This window comes from Pseudonaja textilis, chromosome 2 (assembly GCF_049901715.1).
Source record: "Pseudonaja textilis isolate UNSWEBS1 chromosome 2, rPseTex1.2, whole genome shotgun sequence".
Classification (NCBI taxonomy): Eukaryota; Metazoa; Chordata; class Lepidosauria; order Squamata; family Elapidae; genus Pseudonaja; species Pseudonaja textilis.
Genome location: NC_141991.1, coordinates 15,225,084 through 15,244,321, shown reverse-complemented (window position 1 = coordinate 15,244,321; position 19,238 = coordinate 15,225,084). Strand labels below are relative to the sequence as shown.

Genomic DNA, 19,238 nt, shown 5'->3' with positions numbered 1-19,238 from the left:
TAATCTGAGGTAACTAAAAGGAATCCATGCCATTTTGGGGCAGAAAAACACATCTAAATCCTCATGCTACAACTACTACCACAGCCACGTTCCATTTTTACTCAGCATTTGCTCAACTTCATTCAAAATGCAAAGAGATAAAGATAAAGATAAAAATATCTCTTGCCTCAGATATAAAGCCAACCCTCTTGGGGATATCAATTCCCAGAATTCTAGGAATCATGGTGGCTGGGGAATTCTGGGTGTTGAAGTCCACCCAGCTTAAAACTGCCAAGGTTGAGAAACACTGTATCAGAGTACTATTCAGAGTTCAGAAAAAATTACTCCCAGTTAAGTATGAATGGAATTGGGTCTTAATGGTCTTAACAGGTTCAATCAATCAGAATAGATCTGGAAGGGACCTTGGAGGTCTTCTAGTCCAACCCCCCTGCTCAAGCAGGAGATCCTATACTACTTTAGACAAGTGACTGTCCAGTCTCTTCTTAAAAACATCCAGTGATGAATCACTCACAACGTCTGAAGGCAAACTGTTCCACTTAATTGTCCTCACTGTTAAGAAGTTTCTCCTCAGTTCCAGTGGCTTCTCTCCTTGATTACTTTTCATCCATTTTCTTTTTTGTCCTGCCCTCTGGTGCTCTGGAAAATAAGTTGAAACCCACCCACCTACCCCATCCTCTTTATGGCAGCTACTCAAATACTGGATGGGTCTTACGATAGGCCACCCTTTTCCCATTAGGACATAGCGAATGCTATTCCCACCCTCAAACTCCCTCCTTGCTCTGTGTTGTGTTCTACTCCGCTCTTACACTCTCTTTTTTTCCTCCCTGGCCTTCTGCAGGAATTCTTGGAGAGCCCAAAATACAGCACAGATGAAGACCTGGCTGAAAAACTCGAACTATTTAAAAGTGAGTGACCTTGGTGACGGACGTGGTAACGGAAAGGGTGGAATGGGAGACTGCAGTTTGGCAGAGTAGAACAGATCCACTTCAAATTTCATAAATGATGAGAGCGTCAGAAAGAGCCATCTATGTTAAAATGAAACAATCCTCTTTCAACAGAGAAGGGAGGAGGTACGACACCTCCTATCTCCTGTCTACAATGCAGTCCTTTCAGCACAGTGGTTGGATTCAAAAAAATTTTTACTATCGGTTCTGTGGGCGTGGCTTGGTGGGCATGACTTGGTGGGTGTGGCAGGGGAAGGATACTGTAAAATCCCCGTTCCCTCCCCACCCCACTAACCTGCTTTCCAGCTCTGTTCTCCTGTGCAGGGCAACAAAAGCAGACCCAGCCAATCAGCTGGGACTCGGGAGGCAGAGAATAGATGGGGGCGGGGCCAATCAGAGGCGGGATTTGCCGGTTCCCCAAACTACTCAAAATTTCCGCTACCCGTTCTCCAGAACTGGTCAGAACCTGCTGAATACCACCTCTGTTTCAGCAGTCCCGAGAAGGCTCTACACCCATTTACACACTCTGATTCAGGGGACTCTGAGGATACAGATATAAGCCTCCAAATGGCCTCAACGACTCTGAGAAAACTAACAATGAGATGACTGCAAATAATATAAATCTTTCCATTTCCCACCGTTCAGTTCTTGGATGAGAAGCAAAATGTTTTCAAACAAAAAAAAAAACAAGAAAGTCCAGTTGCCTTTTAGAAAAGCATTTTTGGAGCATGTAGATGAACAGGCTATACCCAAGGGAGTGTGTGTGAAATGCATCATCAGTCTGGAGTCCTTATGCCCCTAGAGTCCAGCCCAGAGGTGGTATTCAGCAAGTTCTGACCAGTTCTGGAGAACCGGTAGCAGAAATTTTGAGTGGTTCGGAAAGCCGGCAAATAGCACCTCTGTCTGGAGATTTTATAGAATCCCATCTCTGACTGGAGGTATTACAGTATCCTTCCCCTGCCACGCCCACCAAGCTATGCCCACAGAACTGGTAGTAAAAAAAAATTGAATCCCACCACTGGCCCAGTCCTTAATCTTACCTGGTGCCTGACTCTTACCTGATGCTATTTTGCACTGACCATTAGTAGATCAGATTCTTGTGTATAAGTAACGTGGAATAAACTCACGACACTTTTGAATTCTATCCTGGTTCCTGGTTTCTTATGCCGGTAATCCCAATTCCTCAAAATTGGAATTTATGATGGAGTGGATATAGACTTATAATGTGTTCTTGACCTTCTTCTTCTTCTTCTTTTTTCTTTTTTTTTTTTTTGCAGAGAAATACATGGAATTTGATCTCAATGCACAAGGTGATATAGGTAAGTGTTAGCGATAGATAAGATTCACACGAATCGACACAGAAATATTTTTCTATATGCACCATAATCTTTCTGCTCTGTAAATAATACAGACCATAAATAGCCCCGTAGAAATATGCTAGGATTGTTGTCTCTCCTACACTCCCAACAACTCCTCCAGTTCTCAGCCAAGATATTTAAAATTAATCACTGTTTTAAAAATGAAATTGCCACCTCGTCCATAAAAATATAGATTTAGAATTTAGTGTAAAAACAAAAATGGTCAATCTTTGCAATTTCCATTTGATATTATTTCTTCATCAATCTGCTGTTTTGTAAATACAGCCCTCCCGTCTTCAATTTTTAAATAGTTAAACTATAGCCAAACGTGTACATTCAAAGTAAATATTTCTAAACTAATTAAAATATATATGTATGAATAGGAATTTTGATCTGCTTGTTGAATGAGGCGCTATGTTACTAAATCTGGAGGTGTACAATTAGAATGCTATATTCTAATCCAAATCTTAATTCAGGAAATAGGGGTTGGATCGAATCCATTTCTATCACTATTTTAAAAACATGGGCTAATTCATTTTTATTGTTTAAAAAAAAACGAAAGTCACTTCTTTGTAATCTTTTTTTTTCTTCGAGCTTCTGCGTTCTTGTCTTTATTCTCTTTTTCTTTTTTCCTCTATTTTTATTCTAAGTATTACTTCTTGTTAGTTTTTTATTGGTAATAAAGTTTATTTTTAAAAAATTAAACGAATGAAGTCCTCAAATATCCTGCTTTATCCATTGTTCTTGTTACTAATAAAATACCACAGTAAAATAATGCTTTCTAATGACTTTCATGTTTGTCTCCATGTCATTTTTTTCTGGAAACATTATAGAAATTTATTTTGCATTTATTAGACATGAAGAGACCAGCAAGCATCAACCCACCCCAAAACATCTCGCTTTCAAAAGCCAAATTGTTTAAACTACAAAAGTCTGCAAGAAAAACCAAAAAAAAAAAATTAGTAAAAAAAAACCAAAAACAAATCAAAAGTTAAGATTAACAAAGCAAAAATTAGAAGGGCCTGAAAAACAAGGGGCTACAAAAAAATATCATGTGAAAATATTGTGTTCATAAATTTGCAGTAGAATGATTAAAATGCTAGTTTAGGATAGGGGAGACCCAGATTTTAAATCCATAGTCGCCCATGGAAATTGGATGATTTCAGAGCTAATTTCACAGGGTCGTTATTTGAGAGGTAAAATGAAAAGAAAAAGGGGCATTCCTCGCGTAGCTGTGTTTGTTTGTATGGAAATTTTATTTGCTGCCCATCCAACAACTCTGGGTGGCTGTATATGCAAGTCCACCATACCAACCAATGTTATTGTGACATTTTATTATTCTAAAAGTTGAGTTTTCTGGTCAGAGGGTTGCAGGCAGGGGTGGGATTCAGTTTTTTAACAACCGGTTCTGTGGGCGTGGCTTAGGTGGTGGGCATGGCTTGGTAGTCATGTGACTGGGTGGGCGTGGCTTGGTGGTCATGTTATTGGATGGGCGTGGCCAACTCAATATCACTCACATCGAGGCACACATCTCCTCGCCTAGTCTCTCAAGACTGTGGTGATGCTGCAACAGTCATAAGTGTGAAAAATGGTCATAAGTCACTTTTTTCAGTGCCACTGTAACTTTGAATGGTCACGCCACACAAGCAAAGTACCAGCAAAGAAAGAAAAAAAAAAACTCCAGAGAAATTCCTGAGACAGGAAGTCTAGTCCTGCCAAGAATGTAATAAGGGTTAATGGAGAGGCATTTTCTGTAAGCAACACCAGAATGTTTCCTTCCTGCCTTCCATACAGGATTAGGCCAGTAATTTCCTCTATCACCCGGTTCTCCGAACTGCTTAGAATGTTAACAACCGGTTCTAGCGAATAGGTGCAAACTGGTAGAATCCCACCCCTGGTTGCGGGGGGCAGGTGACCCCAAGACATTATAACCATCATAGGTGCAGGCCATTTGCCAGGTGTCCAAATTTTGATCACATGGCCATGGGGATGACTCAATGGTTGTAAATGTGAAAAAAGGGCATAAGTCACGTTTTTTTTCAGTGCCATCATAACTATGGGCCCTAAACAAATATATATAATTTAATTTGACTAACTTCATTCTCCAGTGTGCTGAATAAACAGTTTCCCTTGCATGTGTTCCCCACACCGGAAATTAACCAAAGCAGTTCTTGCTTGCTTTCTGGCCTAGTCACACTTTTATTGATTCGTGAGAATTTGGACTTAATTTGCCATTCTTTTTAGACCTCATTTGGATGAAAATGTTTGAAAACACAGGCTGTGCTTGGGGAACCAAGCTGCCGTTTGGACTCAATTCATCTACGGCAGGGCTGTCAAACTCGATTTCATTGAAGGCCACATCGGGGTTGTGTTTGACCTCGGGGGAGGGGCATGGCCAGCTTGAGGTAACTCATCTCAGGGGGGCACCTGTGGTGGCCCGAGCACTCTGCCAGTGAAAGCAGGGTCCCAAGCTCCGTTTTCGGCTGGGACGGCCTCCTGCAACTTTTTACCAGCAAAAATGGAGCTGGGGATGTGTGCGCGTGGCCCTTGCGAGCTCCGTCTTTAGCTGGGATGGCCTCCTGCAACTCTCCGAGCTCCATTTTTGCTGGCATAGGCACCGCGGACCGGGCCTTCATTGTTTACAGGGGAGCCCCATAGGCCAGATCTACACACCTCATAGGCGAGGTCTTGAGTTCGACATCCCTCATGTAGGTGGAGCTTGCTTATTAGTTCAACCACCAATTTGTAACATTTACAGGTCGTCTTTGGCTTACGACCGTAATTGAGCCCAGAATTAGTGTTAAGTCTTGCTGGTTGTTAAGTGGGTCATCACACGTCTGACCCAATTTTATGACTTTTTTTGTGGTGTGGTCATTCAGTGAATCACCAAAGTCTTGGGCATAAACCATGGTCCTGGACCTGTTTCAACTCCTTCCCTCAAGATGCCGTTATAGGGTGTTACGTGCAAAAATGAGTAGACACAGGGGCAGGTTTTTTTCTCTCTCATGCCATCACTCTGATGAACACCTAATCCCCACAGTACCATCTTATGTCTGAATATATTCACCTATTTTGTCCGGCTGTAGTATTATTATTATTATGTCAAGGTTCCAAGTAATAGATCCATTGCAAACAAAACTCCAAGGCAGGTAGATTCCTCAAAGAACAGTTTTACTGGAAATAACAAATTGGCACAGATCTGGTGAAAACCAACTCTGAAGGGTCCCTCGGTTTTAATCTAATTAAAACTGAAAGTTCCCCCCCCTCCAATCCCAAACAATCAGTCACATGGCCCAATCAAGGCAGCATCCACTGGCTTGGTGACATCACTCCTCCTTCCTCCGGCCAGGTGTGAGAATGACCTTGTTTCCCAAGAGAAAGTATTTTATTTTGACTTCACAACCCCAACTATCTCCAATCCCCCACCTCCCAATCCCTCACTCCAGTGTGGCAATACTGAAGCTCCAAGATGGCTTCAGCCAGGCCGGCTTCAGGACTGACATATTATCCTTTTCATCTTCTCTGCTATCCCCTCTTGTTGGTGTCATTGATTATTATAACTCTAGACATAGAATAACAGAGTTGGAAGGGAGCTTGGAGGTCATTTAGTCCAACCCCCTGCTTGAGCAGGAGAGTCTATTCCAAATATTAGCCTCTACCTAAGATCAAACTCACAGCCTCTCTGTTGCTTTGCATGTACACTGAGAGATTCTGCACCAGAGACAAATTCCTTGTGCGTCCAATCACACTTGGCCAAATAAATTGTATCGTATCAGGTAAGACTTTCAAGAAGAGATTGGACTGTCATTTGTCAGAAATGGTGTAGGGTCTCTCGCTTGGGCGGTGGGGTGGACTAGATGACCTACAAGGTCTATCCTATTCTATCCTATCTTTTCTTAGAAGCTGGTGCATCTTTGTGCCTTTTATCTTCCCTTTTATTGTGGTTCATTCTTGTTCCTCTTATTTCTTCAAGATATCATGGCTCTGAAGCGGATGTTGGAAAAAATGGGTGCAGCCAAGACCCACCTAGAACTGAAAAAAATGATCACGGAGATCACAGGAGGGATGAGAGAAACCATCAATTACCGTGACTTTGTCTCTATGATGCTGGGAAAGCGATCAGCTATCCTTAAAATGTAAGCATTTATTTATTACATTCATTAACTGCACATTTTACCACAAGGTTACTCTGGGCGGTTTACAACATGACATAAGTTAGTGGACCAGAGAAGTGCTGTGGACATAGTATATTTGGATTTCAGAAAGGCATTTGATACAGTAGACCACAACCTACTTCTTATTAAGTTAGGAAAGTTGTAGGATAGATAGCATCACCACCAGATTGATTTGTAACTAACTGACAAAACCACGCTCATGATATAGTCCTTAATGAAACCACATCTACATAGAGGGAAGTAAGCAGCGGGGTACTCCAAGGCTCTGTTTTAGGCCCTCTACATAAAGTATTTAGATGAAAAACTCATCAAAATTTCCAGATGACACCAAGCTGGTAGGAATAGCCAACACCCCAGAAGATGAGCTCGAGAGCCAGAAGGATCTTGACAGATTTGAATACTGGGCCCTATCTAACAAAATGAAATTCAGTGGTGAGAAAAGTACAGTTCTATACCTAGGTAACAAAAAACCAAATGCACAGGTATAAAATAGGTGGTATCTGACTCAATAGTGAGGCAGATCTTGGAGTCCTATTGGACAATCACTTAAATATGAGCCAGCAGCGTGCTGCAGCTGCCAAAAAAGCCAACGCAATCCTAAGCTGTATTAACAGGGATAGAATCAAGATCACATGAAGGGTTAATACCACTTTATAAAGCCTTAGTAAGACAACACTTAAAATACTGCATCCAGTTTTGAATATCACAATATCAAAAAGATCTTGGGACTCGGGAAAGAGTGCAGAGAAGAGCAACAAAGATTATTAGGGGACTGGAGGCTAAAACATATGAAGAACGGTTGCAGGAACTGTGTGTGGCTAGTCTAGTGAAAACAAGGACTAGGGGTGACATGATAGTAGTGTTCCAATATTTGAGGGGTACCACAAAGAAGAGGGGGTCAACCTATTTTCCAAAGCACCAGAAGTCAGGACAAGAAGCAATGGATGATATCCTCCAAGCAAAGAAGCCACCTAGAATTAAGGAGACATTTCATGACAGTGAGAACAACTAACCAGTGAAATGGCTGGCCTTCAGAAGTGGGTCCATGACAATTCAATATGGCCAACTCTCTACAGCCAATTCTCCACGGCCCCCTTGCCATGGCCAGCTCACACACTAATATCAAAGAAATAGTGGCATAGAATCATTAAAGGAGGCAAACAGAGGGACTGAATGAAATGTGAATATCAAAAATTAACGTATTTTATTTGGAATAATTAAATTGAATTGTGAAATTGTCCTGCGTCTAATTATCCAGCGGCGAGCTGGCCGTGGCAAGTTGTCTCACTCTGTTCAGAAGTTGTGGGTGCTCCGCCACTGAATTCTGTGTTGCTGCAATGTCTACTAGAAAAAAAATTGGTTACAGAATTATAGCTGTCAATTTGTGCCAATTTTTGGAAACAGAACAATCTTTGGAAAATGATATTTACACACATATTTATTGGCTCTCCAATCATATAAATCAGGGAGTGCCCCTAACTGTTTGAGAACATGTATTTTCTTAACGGATGTTTTTATCCACTATTAATGTATGATAATGTGTCAGTATTTTTTAATATATATATTATAAATAGTGATGTCTATTGCTGGTCTAAGACTAAGTAATAAAGTTATATTCTATTCTACCTTCTACCACCACTGAAGGTTTTTAAGAAGAGGTTAGCTGACATGTGTAAGAATAACCTAGGGATTTCACAGTTTTGTTAAAGTACAACTCCTAGCATCCCTCCACTATGGATCACAATGGCTAAGGCTGATGGGAGCTATAGTTCAGCAACTTCTGGAGAGGCCCAGTCCTTTCTCAAGTTGGCATGATTTCTACCAGGCTAGCTTTGGGAGTGGAACTGGCAAAAAGTAAAGCAGGTTTAAAAAGAGCTCTCTGCAGAAGTTAGGAATGTGGGGATAGATCTCTGAGGTAAATAGATTAGCTCTAGACTCTGACTCTAGTTATTTCACACACCATTATATCCCTTTGGTTGTAAGAAACAGGTTTCAAAGAGATGTTAATTCAGGGAAAACGAAGATTACCTTCTGTGAATTTGGTTTTGTTTTTTTTTTCCCTGCAGAATTCTGATGTACGAAAAGATGAAAGAGAAGGAAGAGGTTCCAACTGGGCCTGCTCCAAAGAAAACAGTGGCAGACCTTCCTTAACCATCCCCAAGAACAGAAGAAAGAAAAATCATACAGTCTCAGTCTCAGTCTCTCTCTCTCTCTCTCTCTCTCTTTCTCTCTCTCTCTCTCTCTCTCTCACACACACAGAGAGTATACAGGTAGCCCTCGACTTACAACAGTTCATTTAGTTTCAACGGCACTGAAAAAAGGATCTTATGATCATTTTTCACACTTACGACCACTGCCTGCCGCATCCTCATGGTCATGCGATCAAAACCCACACGCTTGGCCATTGACTCATACCTGTGACGGTTGCAGTGTCCCGCGATCTCCTTTTGCGACCTTCTGACAAGCAAAGTCCGTGGGGAAGCCAGATTCACTTAACAACCATGTTAACTAGCTTAACAACTGCAGTGATTCACTTAACAGCAGCGGCAAAAAGGTCGTAAAAATGGGGCAAAACTCACTTAACAAAGACCTCGCTTAGCAATGGAAAGTTTGGGCACTGTCATAGGCCATTAAGTTAAGGACTACCTGTTCCGGCACAGGGCTGGAGGAGGGAGGTAAATGCAATAATTGCACATTTTAAAAATAAATAATGTCTCTAATGTTGTTGGGTTTTTTTCTCTTCAGCCAAAGCAGAGATTTGTATCTTTTCTCTCCTAGGAGCATAGTGGTTTGTTTTTCCTTTTTATTGGATTAAGTTCCCCATTCTGATGCCAGGGGAATAAACTTTTACTTACTGGCTAATTCATCAAAGTCTTTCCCAGCCTGGTATCTGTGACATTTATTAGACTTCAGTTCCCTCAGCAAGTTCTGTTTCCAGTTAATTCTCGTCTTATGACCAGTTCAAAGTTGCAAAGTTGGATCAATGAGAGAACGAAAAACGAAGATGTTTCCAGACAGTTGCAATAATTAATCAGTGGAACGACTTGCCTTCAGAAGCTGTGGATGCTCCAACATTGGAGGTTCTCAAGAAGAGATTGGATAACAATTTGGCTAAAATGGTATAAGGCTGTGATCAGGGGTAGGATTCTACCAGTTCGCACCTATTTGCTAGAACCGGTTGTTAACATTCTAAGCAGTTCGGAGAACCGGTTGTTAGAAGAAATTACTAGCCTAATCCTGTAAGGAAGTCAGGAAGGAAACATTCTGGTGTTGCTTACAGAAATTGCCTCTCTGTTAACCCTTATTACTTTCTTGGCAGGACTAGACTTCTATCTCAGGAATGTCTCTGGAGTTTTTTTCCCCTCCTTTACCGGTACTTTGCTTGTGTGGAGTGACCATTCAAAGTTACAATGGCACTGAAAAAAAGTGACTTATGACCGTTTTTCACACTTACGACTGTTGCAGCATCCCCACAGTCATGAGAGGCCAGGTGAGGAGATGCGTGCCTTGATGTGAGTGATATTGAGTTGGCCACGCCCACCCAATAACATGACCAACCCACGTCCACCCAGTCACATGACCACCAAGCCATGGACACCACCTAAGCCACGCCCACAGAACCGTTTGTTTAAAAATTTGAATCCCACTCCTGGCTGTGATGGGGAACCTATGGCACACGTGGGCATGCGAGCTGTTACCCCAGTTCAGCTCTGCCACGCATGAGCGCATGCGCCTCCTGCTGGCCAGCTGGTCTTCGGGTCTCTCCCGTACATGCAAAAAGGGAGAGGTGCATGTGGGGGGTCATGCGGGGGGCAGGGCACATGCACGGGGGGGTAGAGCACATGCATACTTGGGGTGGTGGGGTGGTTGCGTGGGGGATATGTGCGCATGCACAGTGGGATGGGGTGTATATACTGGGGTGGGGTGCATGCACGGGGATGCATGCACATTGCATTTTGGGGGTGGGCATGTGCAGAGGTGGTATTCAGCAGGTTCTGACCAGTTCTGGAGAACCAGTAGCGGAAATTTTGAGGAGTTCCAAGAACCGGCGAATCCCACCGCTGACTGGCCCCGCCCCCATCTATTCTCTGCCTCCCGAGTCCCAGCTGGTTGGCTGGGTCTTCTTTGGTTGCCCTGCACAGGAGAACGGAGCTGAAAAGCAGGTTAATGGGGTGAGGAGGAAATGGGGATTTTGCAGTATCCTTCCCCTGCCACGCCCACCCAGCCATGCCCACAGAACCGGTAGTAAAAAAAATTGAATCCCACCACTGTGCACGTGCTTTGGGCACTCGGTGCCGAAAAGGTTAGCCGTCACTGGTATAGAGTTTCCTGCTTGACAGGGGGTTGGATTAGTGTACTCATCTTTAAAAACCTCCAGTGATGAAGCCCCCACAACTTCTGAAGGCAAAGCTGTTCCACTGGTTAATTGTCCTCACTGTTAGGAAGTTTCTCCTGAATTCCAGGTTGCTTCTATCCTTGATTAGTTTCCATCCATTGTTTCTTGTCTTTGGAGAATAATTTGATCCCCTCTTTTTTGTGACAGCCCCTCAAATACTGGAATACTGCTAGATCAGGGGTCTCCAACCTTAGCAACTTTAAAGACTTGTGGACTTCAACTCCCGGAATTTCCCAGCCAGCTTTGCTGCATGAGGAATTCTGGGAGTTGAAGTCCTCCAGGCTTAAAGTAGCCAAGGTTAGAGAGCCTTGGACTAGATGACCTACAAGTTCTCTTCCAACTCTGATTATCTGTTATCTGTGTATAAATACAGCCCAGGTCATGTAAAATTGATACTCAGGAGCATTATTCGGGGTTCACACCTAAAGCAAATCCAGGATTTTAAACTTGGTTTGCACAGATAACCAATTCATGCGCTACTATTATTTCCAACCATATTCTCTTCCCCGCGATAACATCTGTAACACCTTTATTCAGAATCCGGGATCTTTTTCTGAAGCCACTCAGGAGCAAAATATCCACTGGAGCCTCTTCCATCAACCGTAGCAGGAGCTGGGCCTGAACAAACAAGAGTTATTGTTGACATTGTCATCAACATTGCCCAGGTGAATAGAAGCATATTAGAAACCAAATTATTGAAATATCACTTTGGGTTGAATATTAACCCTGGAGTCCTTGGTGCTATGAGAGCTTGCTTATTTGCTTGGGGAGAGGTCGAACTGATTATACTTTCACTGCTTTGGAAAAAAAAACAACACGTGAAGCCTATCTAACCATTTCAAATATTGAACCATGCCTGGGATGGCCCATATCACAGGAAAACACCCCCAGCCTTCTTTTAGCACGCAATACACCAGTGGTGGGATTCAAAGAAATTTACTACTGGTTCTGTGGGGGTGGCTTGGTGGGCATGGCAGGGGACGGATACTGTAAAATCCCCATTCCTTCCTCATCCCACTAACCTGCTTTCCAGCTCCGTTCTCCTGTGCAGGGCAACCAAAGAAGACCCAGCCAATCAGCTGGGACTCGGGAGGCGGAGAATACATGGGGGTGGGGCCAGTCAGAGGTGGGATTTGCCAGTTCTCCCCGAACTACTCAAAATGTCCGCTACCGGTTCTCCAGAAATGGTCAGAACCTGCTGAATACCACCTCCGCAATACACTAATAGAAAGTAAGTTCTTTGTGAATAAACAAGGGATTTCTTTTTTGTCCTCCCAAAGAATATGTTTATTAGCAGCCTGATGGTCAGCTCCATCTAAACTGGAATTTAAGCCATCTCCTATTGCAGGTGGCCCCAACCCGTGATCCCTGGATGGGCACCAGGCTGTGGCATGCCAGAAACTGGGCCGTGCAAGCAAGTGAAGCCCATCTATGGGATGCAGGCAGCACACAAAACCACGCCACCTCTGGTCTACCGAAAAACCTCTCTTCATGAAACTCCCCCAAAACTGGGAGGGGCACTGTCCTGTTAGGTCAAGGGACGTGGTGGCTCAGCAGCTAAGTCGCTGAGCTTGTCGATCAGAAAGGTCGGCAGTTCGGCTGTTGGAATCCCTAGCGCCGCGTAACGGAGTGAGCTCCCATTATTTGTCCCAGCTTCTGCCAACCTAGCAGTTCGAAAGCATGTAAAAAATGCAAGTAGAAAAATAGGGACCACCTTTGGTAGGAAGTGTAGGAAGGTAGCACCCACCCCCACTCCTAGAAAAATGAAATATCCTAGGAAATATTAAAAAGGCAGAATATTTCCCCTAAAAAGAGTAGAAACTCACCTCAGAAGCTTAGAAACTCAGCCCTCCCACCTTTGCTAATGGGCCATTACTCTGGCCTTGGCCAGTCTATTTTACATAACAAAGATCTACCTCCTTCAGGTAGAGCCATAATAGGAATTGCCCAAAGCCCTTTTCATTACATCATCATCCAGCAAGGCTCAACCAAGCCTGGGACTCGGGACAGCCTACAGAGTTGCCCCTGCATGAGTCTGGCCCCATGGGAGCCTGACAACCAATCAGAATACAAACTCAGATTCAAATCCAAGCAGAGGGTATATAAGGGACTCTTCAGCATCTCAGCCCTTGTTGATTTTTTCTTTCACCTTGAAGTATGTGATCGTCCTTTTTACTTTGGCGCTCCAAGCCATGTGGTCCTGTCCACCATTAAACCATCTTCCCAAATAGTCACCATGTTTCTAGTGTCTTTCTTCCCCACTTGGAACTGAACCCAGGATAATTCTTCCAACAGAAGGTAACAGCGTTCGGTGTGCCTTTGGTGTTTAGTCATGCTGGCCACATGACCACGGAGACGTCTTCGGACAGCGCTGGCTGTTCAGCTTTGTAACAGAGATGAGCACCGCCCCCTAGAGGCGGAACAACCAGCATGTATGTGAGAGAGGAACCTTTACCTTTATCCTGTTAGGTAAAAAAAAAAAATCAGGAGTCTGGTAGCAACTTTTCCAACTAACACCTATCCAAAGACAAGCTGTCGGGAGATGATAAATTTACACCTTTTAATAAAAGTGGTACACCATACAGGTAGTCCTCAACTTACAATTCATTTAATGACCGTTCAAAATTACAACAGCAGCGGAAACAGTGACTTATGACCGTTTTTCACACTTACAACCACCGCAGCATCCCCGTGGTCTTGTGATCACATTTCAGACCCTTGGTAACTGGCGGTTGCCGTATCCTGGGGTCATGTGATCACTTTTTGCAACCCTCTGACCAGCAAAGTCCATGGAGAAGCCAGATTCACTTTAACGACATAACGGAACCACTGCAGTGAGTCACTTTACAACACATAGCAAGGAAGCACATAAAAGGGGGCAAAATTCACTTAAGAACTGTCTCACTTAATAACAGAAATGGCAGTCACAAGTCAAGGACCACTTGTAGTCAAAAAAGGTTACTTTATCTAGACTACTGATTACTTTCTTGCCCCCGTAGACAAACATGTCTTTCTTATTTATTTTTATTTATTTTATTTTGTCAAGTGATTATAAGATAACAGGTATAAGTATAAACATAGTTTTAAATACATGAAATGGATACATATAAGAAAAATAAACAATAGGACAGGGACAGTAGTCACGTTGGTGCACTTATGCACGCCCCCTACAGACCTCTTAGGAAAGGGGTGAGGTCAATAGTAGACAGTCTTAAGATTAAAGTTTTTGGGGTTTGGGGAAGAAACCACAGAGTCAGGTAGAGTATTCCAGACATTGACCACTCTGGCACTGAAGTCGTATTTCCTGCAATCAAGTTTGGTGCGGTTTACCTCGAGTTTGTATCTATTGTGTTATTCCTTATAGCGTCTATTATTATTCTATTATTCCTTATAACGTCTCTATACTATTAATACTATGATAATACTAATAATACTAATAATAATACTATTGTTCCTTATAACGTCTCTCCCTTCAGTTTAATTTGCAATTTATTTATTTATTTATTTGCAATCAAGAAGGAAGAGAACCTTCCGGGCACCGCAGGCTGTTACGGTCTGACACGGATCTTGCCACGCCATTAACCCACGTCCACACCTCAAACCAACTCCACAATCTACTTCTCGATTCCTTTCCTCCGGGTTTTCTCCCCTTAAGCCCCTCCTCCTTACAACAGCGTAAGGGGCGTGGCTTCGCGCCGCCGCCGGGGCCTGAGACCCGGATGGCCGTTTAGTCGGTGCTTAGACGCCGAGGCTGCCACATCGGGCCTTGGACAAATTATAAAGCCGGGGGAGAGGGTTAGCGTAATCTGCCTCCATCCTTCGCCTTGGACTCCCTTCCGCCCCCGGGAAGCTCGTATCCGGAAAGAGCGGACCGAGCCCGATCCGACGAGGTGGGTATCGGCCTGGTTCGTTCTCAGCAAGCCTGTTTTTTTTCCCCCCCACCTCCTGAGAAAGCGGTACTGGTGTTAGATGGGAGAATAGGTCGGGTTGAGCCGGTTAGAACGTTCAGGCCTCCGCCATCTTGTCCCCTGCTTCATCCTTCTCGATAACTCGAACCAAACCGAATCCGCAGCCATCCGCCTCTCGGGCCCCGCTCTCCTTTCTCCTGAACCGGCCTTGCCCTTCCCGGAGCGTTGCCCCTTGTTGCTGCTGGTGGGTATTTTGCCCCCAGGCGAGGGCAGCTGGGCGCGTACTTGGGCTCTCCCCAACGGAGCAGCCACCGAAGGGAGAAGAAAGGATGCTTGCAACAACAACCACCAACAAAAAAAAACTCCAGAGAGGTCTCCCACCAGGCCTTCTCCCAACCCAACCCAACCCATCCCCGAAGTGGGTTTCTTTCACCCCACCCCCGGCGAAAATCCACGGGGCGTCAGCTCCAGAAAGGCCGACCCGCAGGCCTTTTCTTTTTTAAGAGCTTTAGAGTTCAGTTATGACCTAGTTTTAAGACAAACCACCACCACCCCTCACTCCCTGCTCCATTTTACCACACGCCAGGTAATTCGTGTGTGGGGGGGCTTTGAAGAAGGTGTGACTGAAGGGTGTGGGGGGGGGCGAGAAGCTCCAGGGTCTCCCACGGGACAGCTATTTGGGGACCCCCCCCCCAAACACACACACCCCATACTTGTCCAGCAGCCACCGTTTGTGGGGTCCCTGAGGGGCTTTTTTAACATTTGAGGGTTGGGGGGGCGTCAAGGTCGGGCCTCTAGAATGGAAGGAGACGACAAGCCCAAAGATGTCTTTTAGGATTTTTTTTTCTCTTCCCCCCCCCCCCCACCCTTTCCCAAATTCCTGGCTGGTTTTTAGTATAGTTTGAGGGTTGAAAAAGAAAAGAAAAAAAAAAAGAAGAGGGGTGGTGGGAGAAAAGAGAGAGAGAAAGAAAGAAAGGCGTTTAAAATGTTGCTTTGCTTTTTGTTTCTCAAAAGGAAGCTGCCCCTGGTCGGAGTGGGGGGGTGGGAAGGGGGTGCATCTGTCCTGCTGGCGTTTGAGGATGTGCTTGGGGGTTCCCCTTTGTAACCTCGCCATTATTTCCACAATCCTTTGGCAGGGAGGGGAAGGGTGGAGGATTTTGGATTTGGAAGTCCAAAATGTCCCCGTCCCCCCAAGTCAGGGGGAATCAAAGGAGAGAGGAATCCCTTTTCTACACCTCCCCAACACCCTCCCCCAAATATATATATATATATTTTCAGTGTAGTGGTGACATTCAAGAGCCAAGATGCTGCTGTTAACAGGAGAGGGAGAATCCACTGGGGCCTTTGCTATTTTTCTTAAAAGAACCCCAAAATCAGAAGCTGCTAGAAAATTCAGATAACTGAATGGGAAGGATAGTTGGATTTTTTTAAAAAACAACTGCCCCCTCCCCTTTAAAAAAAAAAAGGCTGATCATTGCAGTTCCCCTGCAGGATGCAGGCTAAATTGTTTATTTCTTTTCAATCTGATATTTCGGTCGGTAAGGTTTAAAATATGGAGGAATGGGAAGGGAGGAGGTGTGGCAGGTGTTTTAATCATGATTTAGGCAGGGCTAATATTTGAAGAGATCAACCGGCCAGCTTTTCCACTTGCCTGCTTTAATATTGCTGTAAATAGGGGGAGAATTGATGCTTTTCGATTTGCTCAGGGTTGGTCCTCTTTTCATCGAAGATAGTCTTGAGATAATTGTGAAGTTACAGCCATGTTAATTGTGAGATGGGCTGTTAGGTTGACATAAAAGGCTGTTTTATTGCAGTTAAAAATCTGAACGTTTTAAAACCAGGTGCTACAATTCCTTATGCTGTGCTGGGGTGACACTAAACAAGCCGCATGTTAGTATTGGAATGCAAGTATATATTTCCTTAAATCCAGTTAATGGGGAATCTGTTTAGAGAGGATACATATATCACTTTTTGGAGGGGAGTACTTAAATGAGGGGTGTGCCTTTGGGGAAAGAGTGGCTAGTTAATCTAAGTCTTCCGTTTTTTTTATTGCATTCTAAACACAAAATCAATTGTTTGAGGGGGAGAATTCCCTTGTCATTGTGGTTAGTAAATATCAATGGGTCCTTGTGGTATATGTATTCCATTTGGAGGGCTTTTTTTTTTTAGTGCCACAGCCAGAATTAATTTAGCTTAAATGCTAAATTTGAATTTCCCATCAGTGTGGCTAGAGGGTGGGTGATGGTAATTCGAGGGTGTATTCTGACACAAAAAGAGCTAATATGGCTTCCTTACATTTTTGAACTGATTCTCTGAATGAGGTGTTTTCCAAAATAAAGGGTGCATTTGTGAAACAAGAAGGGTATCTCCAAAAAATTGGACAATGGTTCAGCCTGATGTAGCTTTTTTGATTGTCTTGAAAATCCTTGTTATGTTTTCTGTGCTCAGAAGATTAAAATGCATGATTTCAGTGAAATATTTTAAAATGAAACAACAAATCTTGCATTTCAGGGCAACTGGATTTGATATGATTTGCATATCTCTGAATTATAAATCCTTTTAATGCAAATTTTCAAACAGCTTCTGATGCTAGTTGTGAAGAAAAGTAAGATTGTGTTCAGTTTCTCCCTCCCTTTTCCCTGATAGTCTTGAATTTCAGTATTTAAACATTATGTTTTGGGATTAAATGCAAAGGAAGGGTTTAAGATGAGGCGGTGGCTATTTGTTTCTCTGGTTCATAATCAAAATGGTTGTTGCAGAAAGACATTTTTATCCAATGCTTTTCAATTCTAGAAATGGAATTTAGATTATTGATTTTTTTTGTTGAAATTGCATCTATTTTCAGATCTGGGACTTTTTTTATTTGTTGTAGAGGGAGGGTGCTAATTAAGTAAGTGTTAGTTAGCATGGTGCTAGTGAAGGGTTTCTTTAAAACATATTCCTCTAATGCAGTTTTGAGATTCTGCAGATAAATTGAATATATTAATAATTAATGATAACTGATTCGGTATCTGGGTGCCTTTGAAACAATATTTTTCTCCTTCCAACACAATTAAAATATAATTATTTTGAGTTTTTTTTAATACTTGCATTATTAAATGTCCAGATTTATAAACTTGCCTAAACATGTAGTTTTCTAATAAATGAATATCCAACTGATTTATGATACCTGACTAGCCAGTATTCTAAAAGACAGTGCACAAAGTTGAATACTATGGGAAATTTATATTCCAGAAATGCTGCATGAATAATGGATAAAAAATTATCAGCTGCTTACTAGTAGGAGTGCTATCTTTAAATCTCCATTGGCTTGTTTTCACTCAGGTGCCATTATATCTGGTTGTGCAGTGCTGGGGGAATTGAACATCTTAGCTATGCATTATGTAGTGAAAACACAATGAGGGCTGTGGTATTTGATATACTTTCAGAAGATTAAGCAGCGTGACAATCTTGTTGAAACATAAATGTAATATTACCTTTAGAATCCTACTAAAAGAAGAAACAATACTTATTTCATATGGCTGAAATGCAAAATTGTGCTCTTTTGGCATAAAGAAGTAGCTGAAATGATTTCCAGGAGATGCATTTCTTAGTGCATATATTGGGTACTTTGCATAGTGAGTTAATATAATACTTAACTCACTATAATAATATAGTAATTCTGCTGTGTAGCACTTCAAGGTTTAATCCAACTGTAGATGTAGCTATTAGCAATAATGGTGATCAACTATATCTCAAGAGGGCTGGCTTTAGATTCCTTGTTTCCCTTTAAATCAGTGCTATTGACAGTTGAGTGCATGATGAAATACTTTGGGGTAACAGAAAATATGTTACATTTTCTGCAGCATTAAATAAGGTAAATGATATTAAACATTGTATGTGTAGAGGTGAATAGGGCACCCTTTAAAACATTTCATTCAACATTGCATCTATTTTTATATTTGGCTATCATCATGTTTAGATCTATTTTTGTTGAAGAGAGGCATCTCAAAGTATCTTAAGTCCTAAATAATATTTATTTATTAATGTGAATGTTGGTGACCTAGACAATATCACTGGTAATTGACAGTGTTTAGAACAGTATCTCAGTCATATAGTATTCTTTAGCTTTCTATCACTATAGCAACACTTTAGAAGTACACTCAAATATATTATTGGGATTTAGATGTTAGAGGCCTTGACTGTGACATGTGCCTTGATATTGGATTAATCACCACCGAAATCTTCTGCTATATATTAATTAACATAAAGTGAAAGTCTTGGTCGTTTCCCTCTTCCATCTCACTTTGTAATAACTTAATTATATTTTTCAAGCATGGCATTTGAAGAGGTGAAATTGTATGAAAAAGTTCACTGCCAAATTCCTACCCTATGAATTTTGGTCGAGGAACAGATTTTGTGTAGTTTACTGTTGCACAGGAAGGTGTTTGGATATTGAAACAATTTGTCAATGATGC

The 19,238-nt window shown here is 42.6% G+C and overlaps 2 protein-coding genes across 7 annotated transcripts in view; both read left to right on the top strand.

The window, feature by feature from the left end:
• AIF1 (allograft inflammatory factor 1) overlaps nt 1–9,201 on the top strand; it is a 27,880-nt gene extending 18,679 nt beyond the window's left edge. Inside the window, exons 3-6 of the mRNA XM_026720087.2 lie at nt 839–905; nt 2,222–2,263; nt 6,276–6,438; nt 8,544–9,201. Of these exons, the coding sequence (XP_026575872.1) occupies nt 839–905; nt 2,222–2,263; nt 6,276–6,438; nt 8,544–8,628 (357 nt within the window). The 3' untranslated portion in view covers nt 8,629–9,201. The remainder of the gene's footprint in view (nt 1–838; nt 906–2,221; nt 2,264–6,275; nt 6,439–8,543) is intronic.
• Nucleotides 9,202–14,578: 5,377 nt separating this feature from the next.
• Nucleotides 14,579–19,238, top strand: part of PRRC2A (proline rich coiled-coil 2A) — a 49,143-nt gene continuing 44,483 nt past the window's right edge. For all 6 annotated transcript variants that reach the window (XM_087923302.1, XM_087923301.1, XM_087923299.1 and 3 more), the window contains exon 1: nt 14,579–14,763. The gene's annotated coding sequence lies outside the window, so the exon portion shown is untranslated. The remainder of the gene's footprint in view (nt 14,764–19,238) is intronic.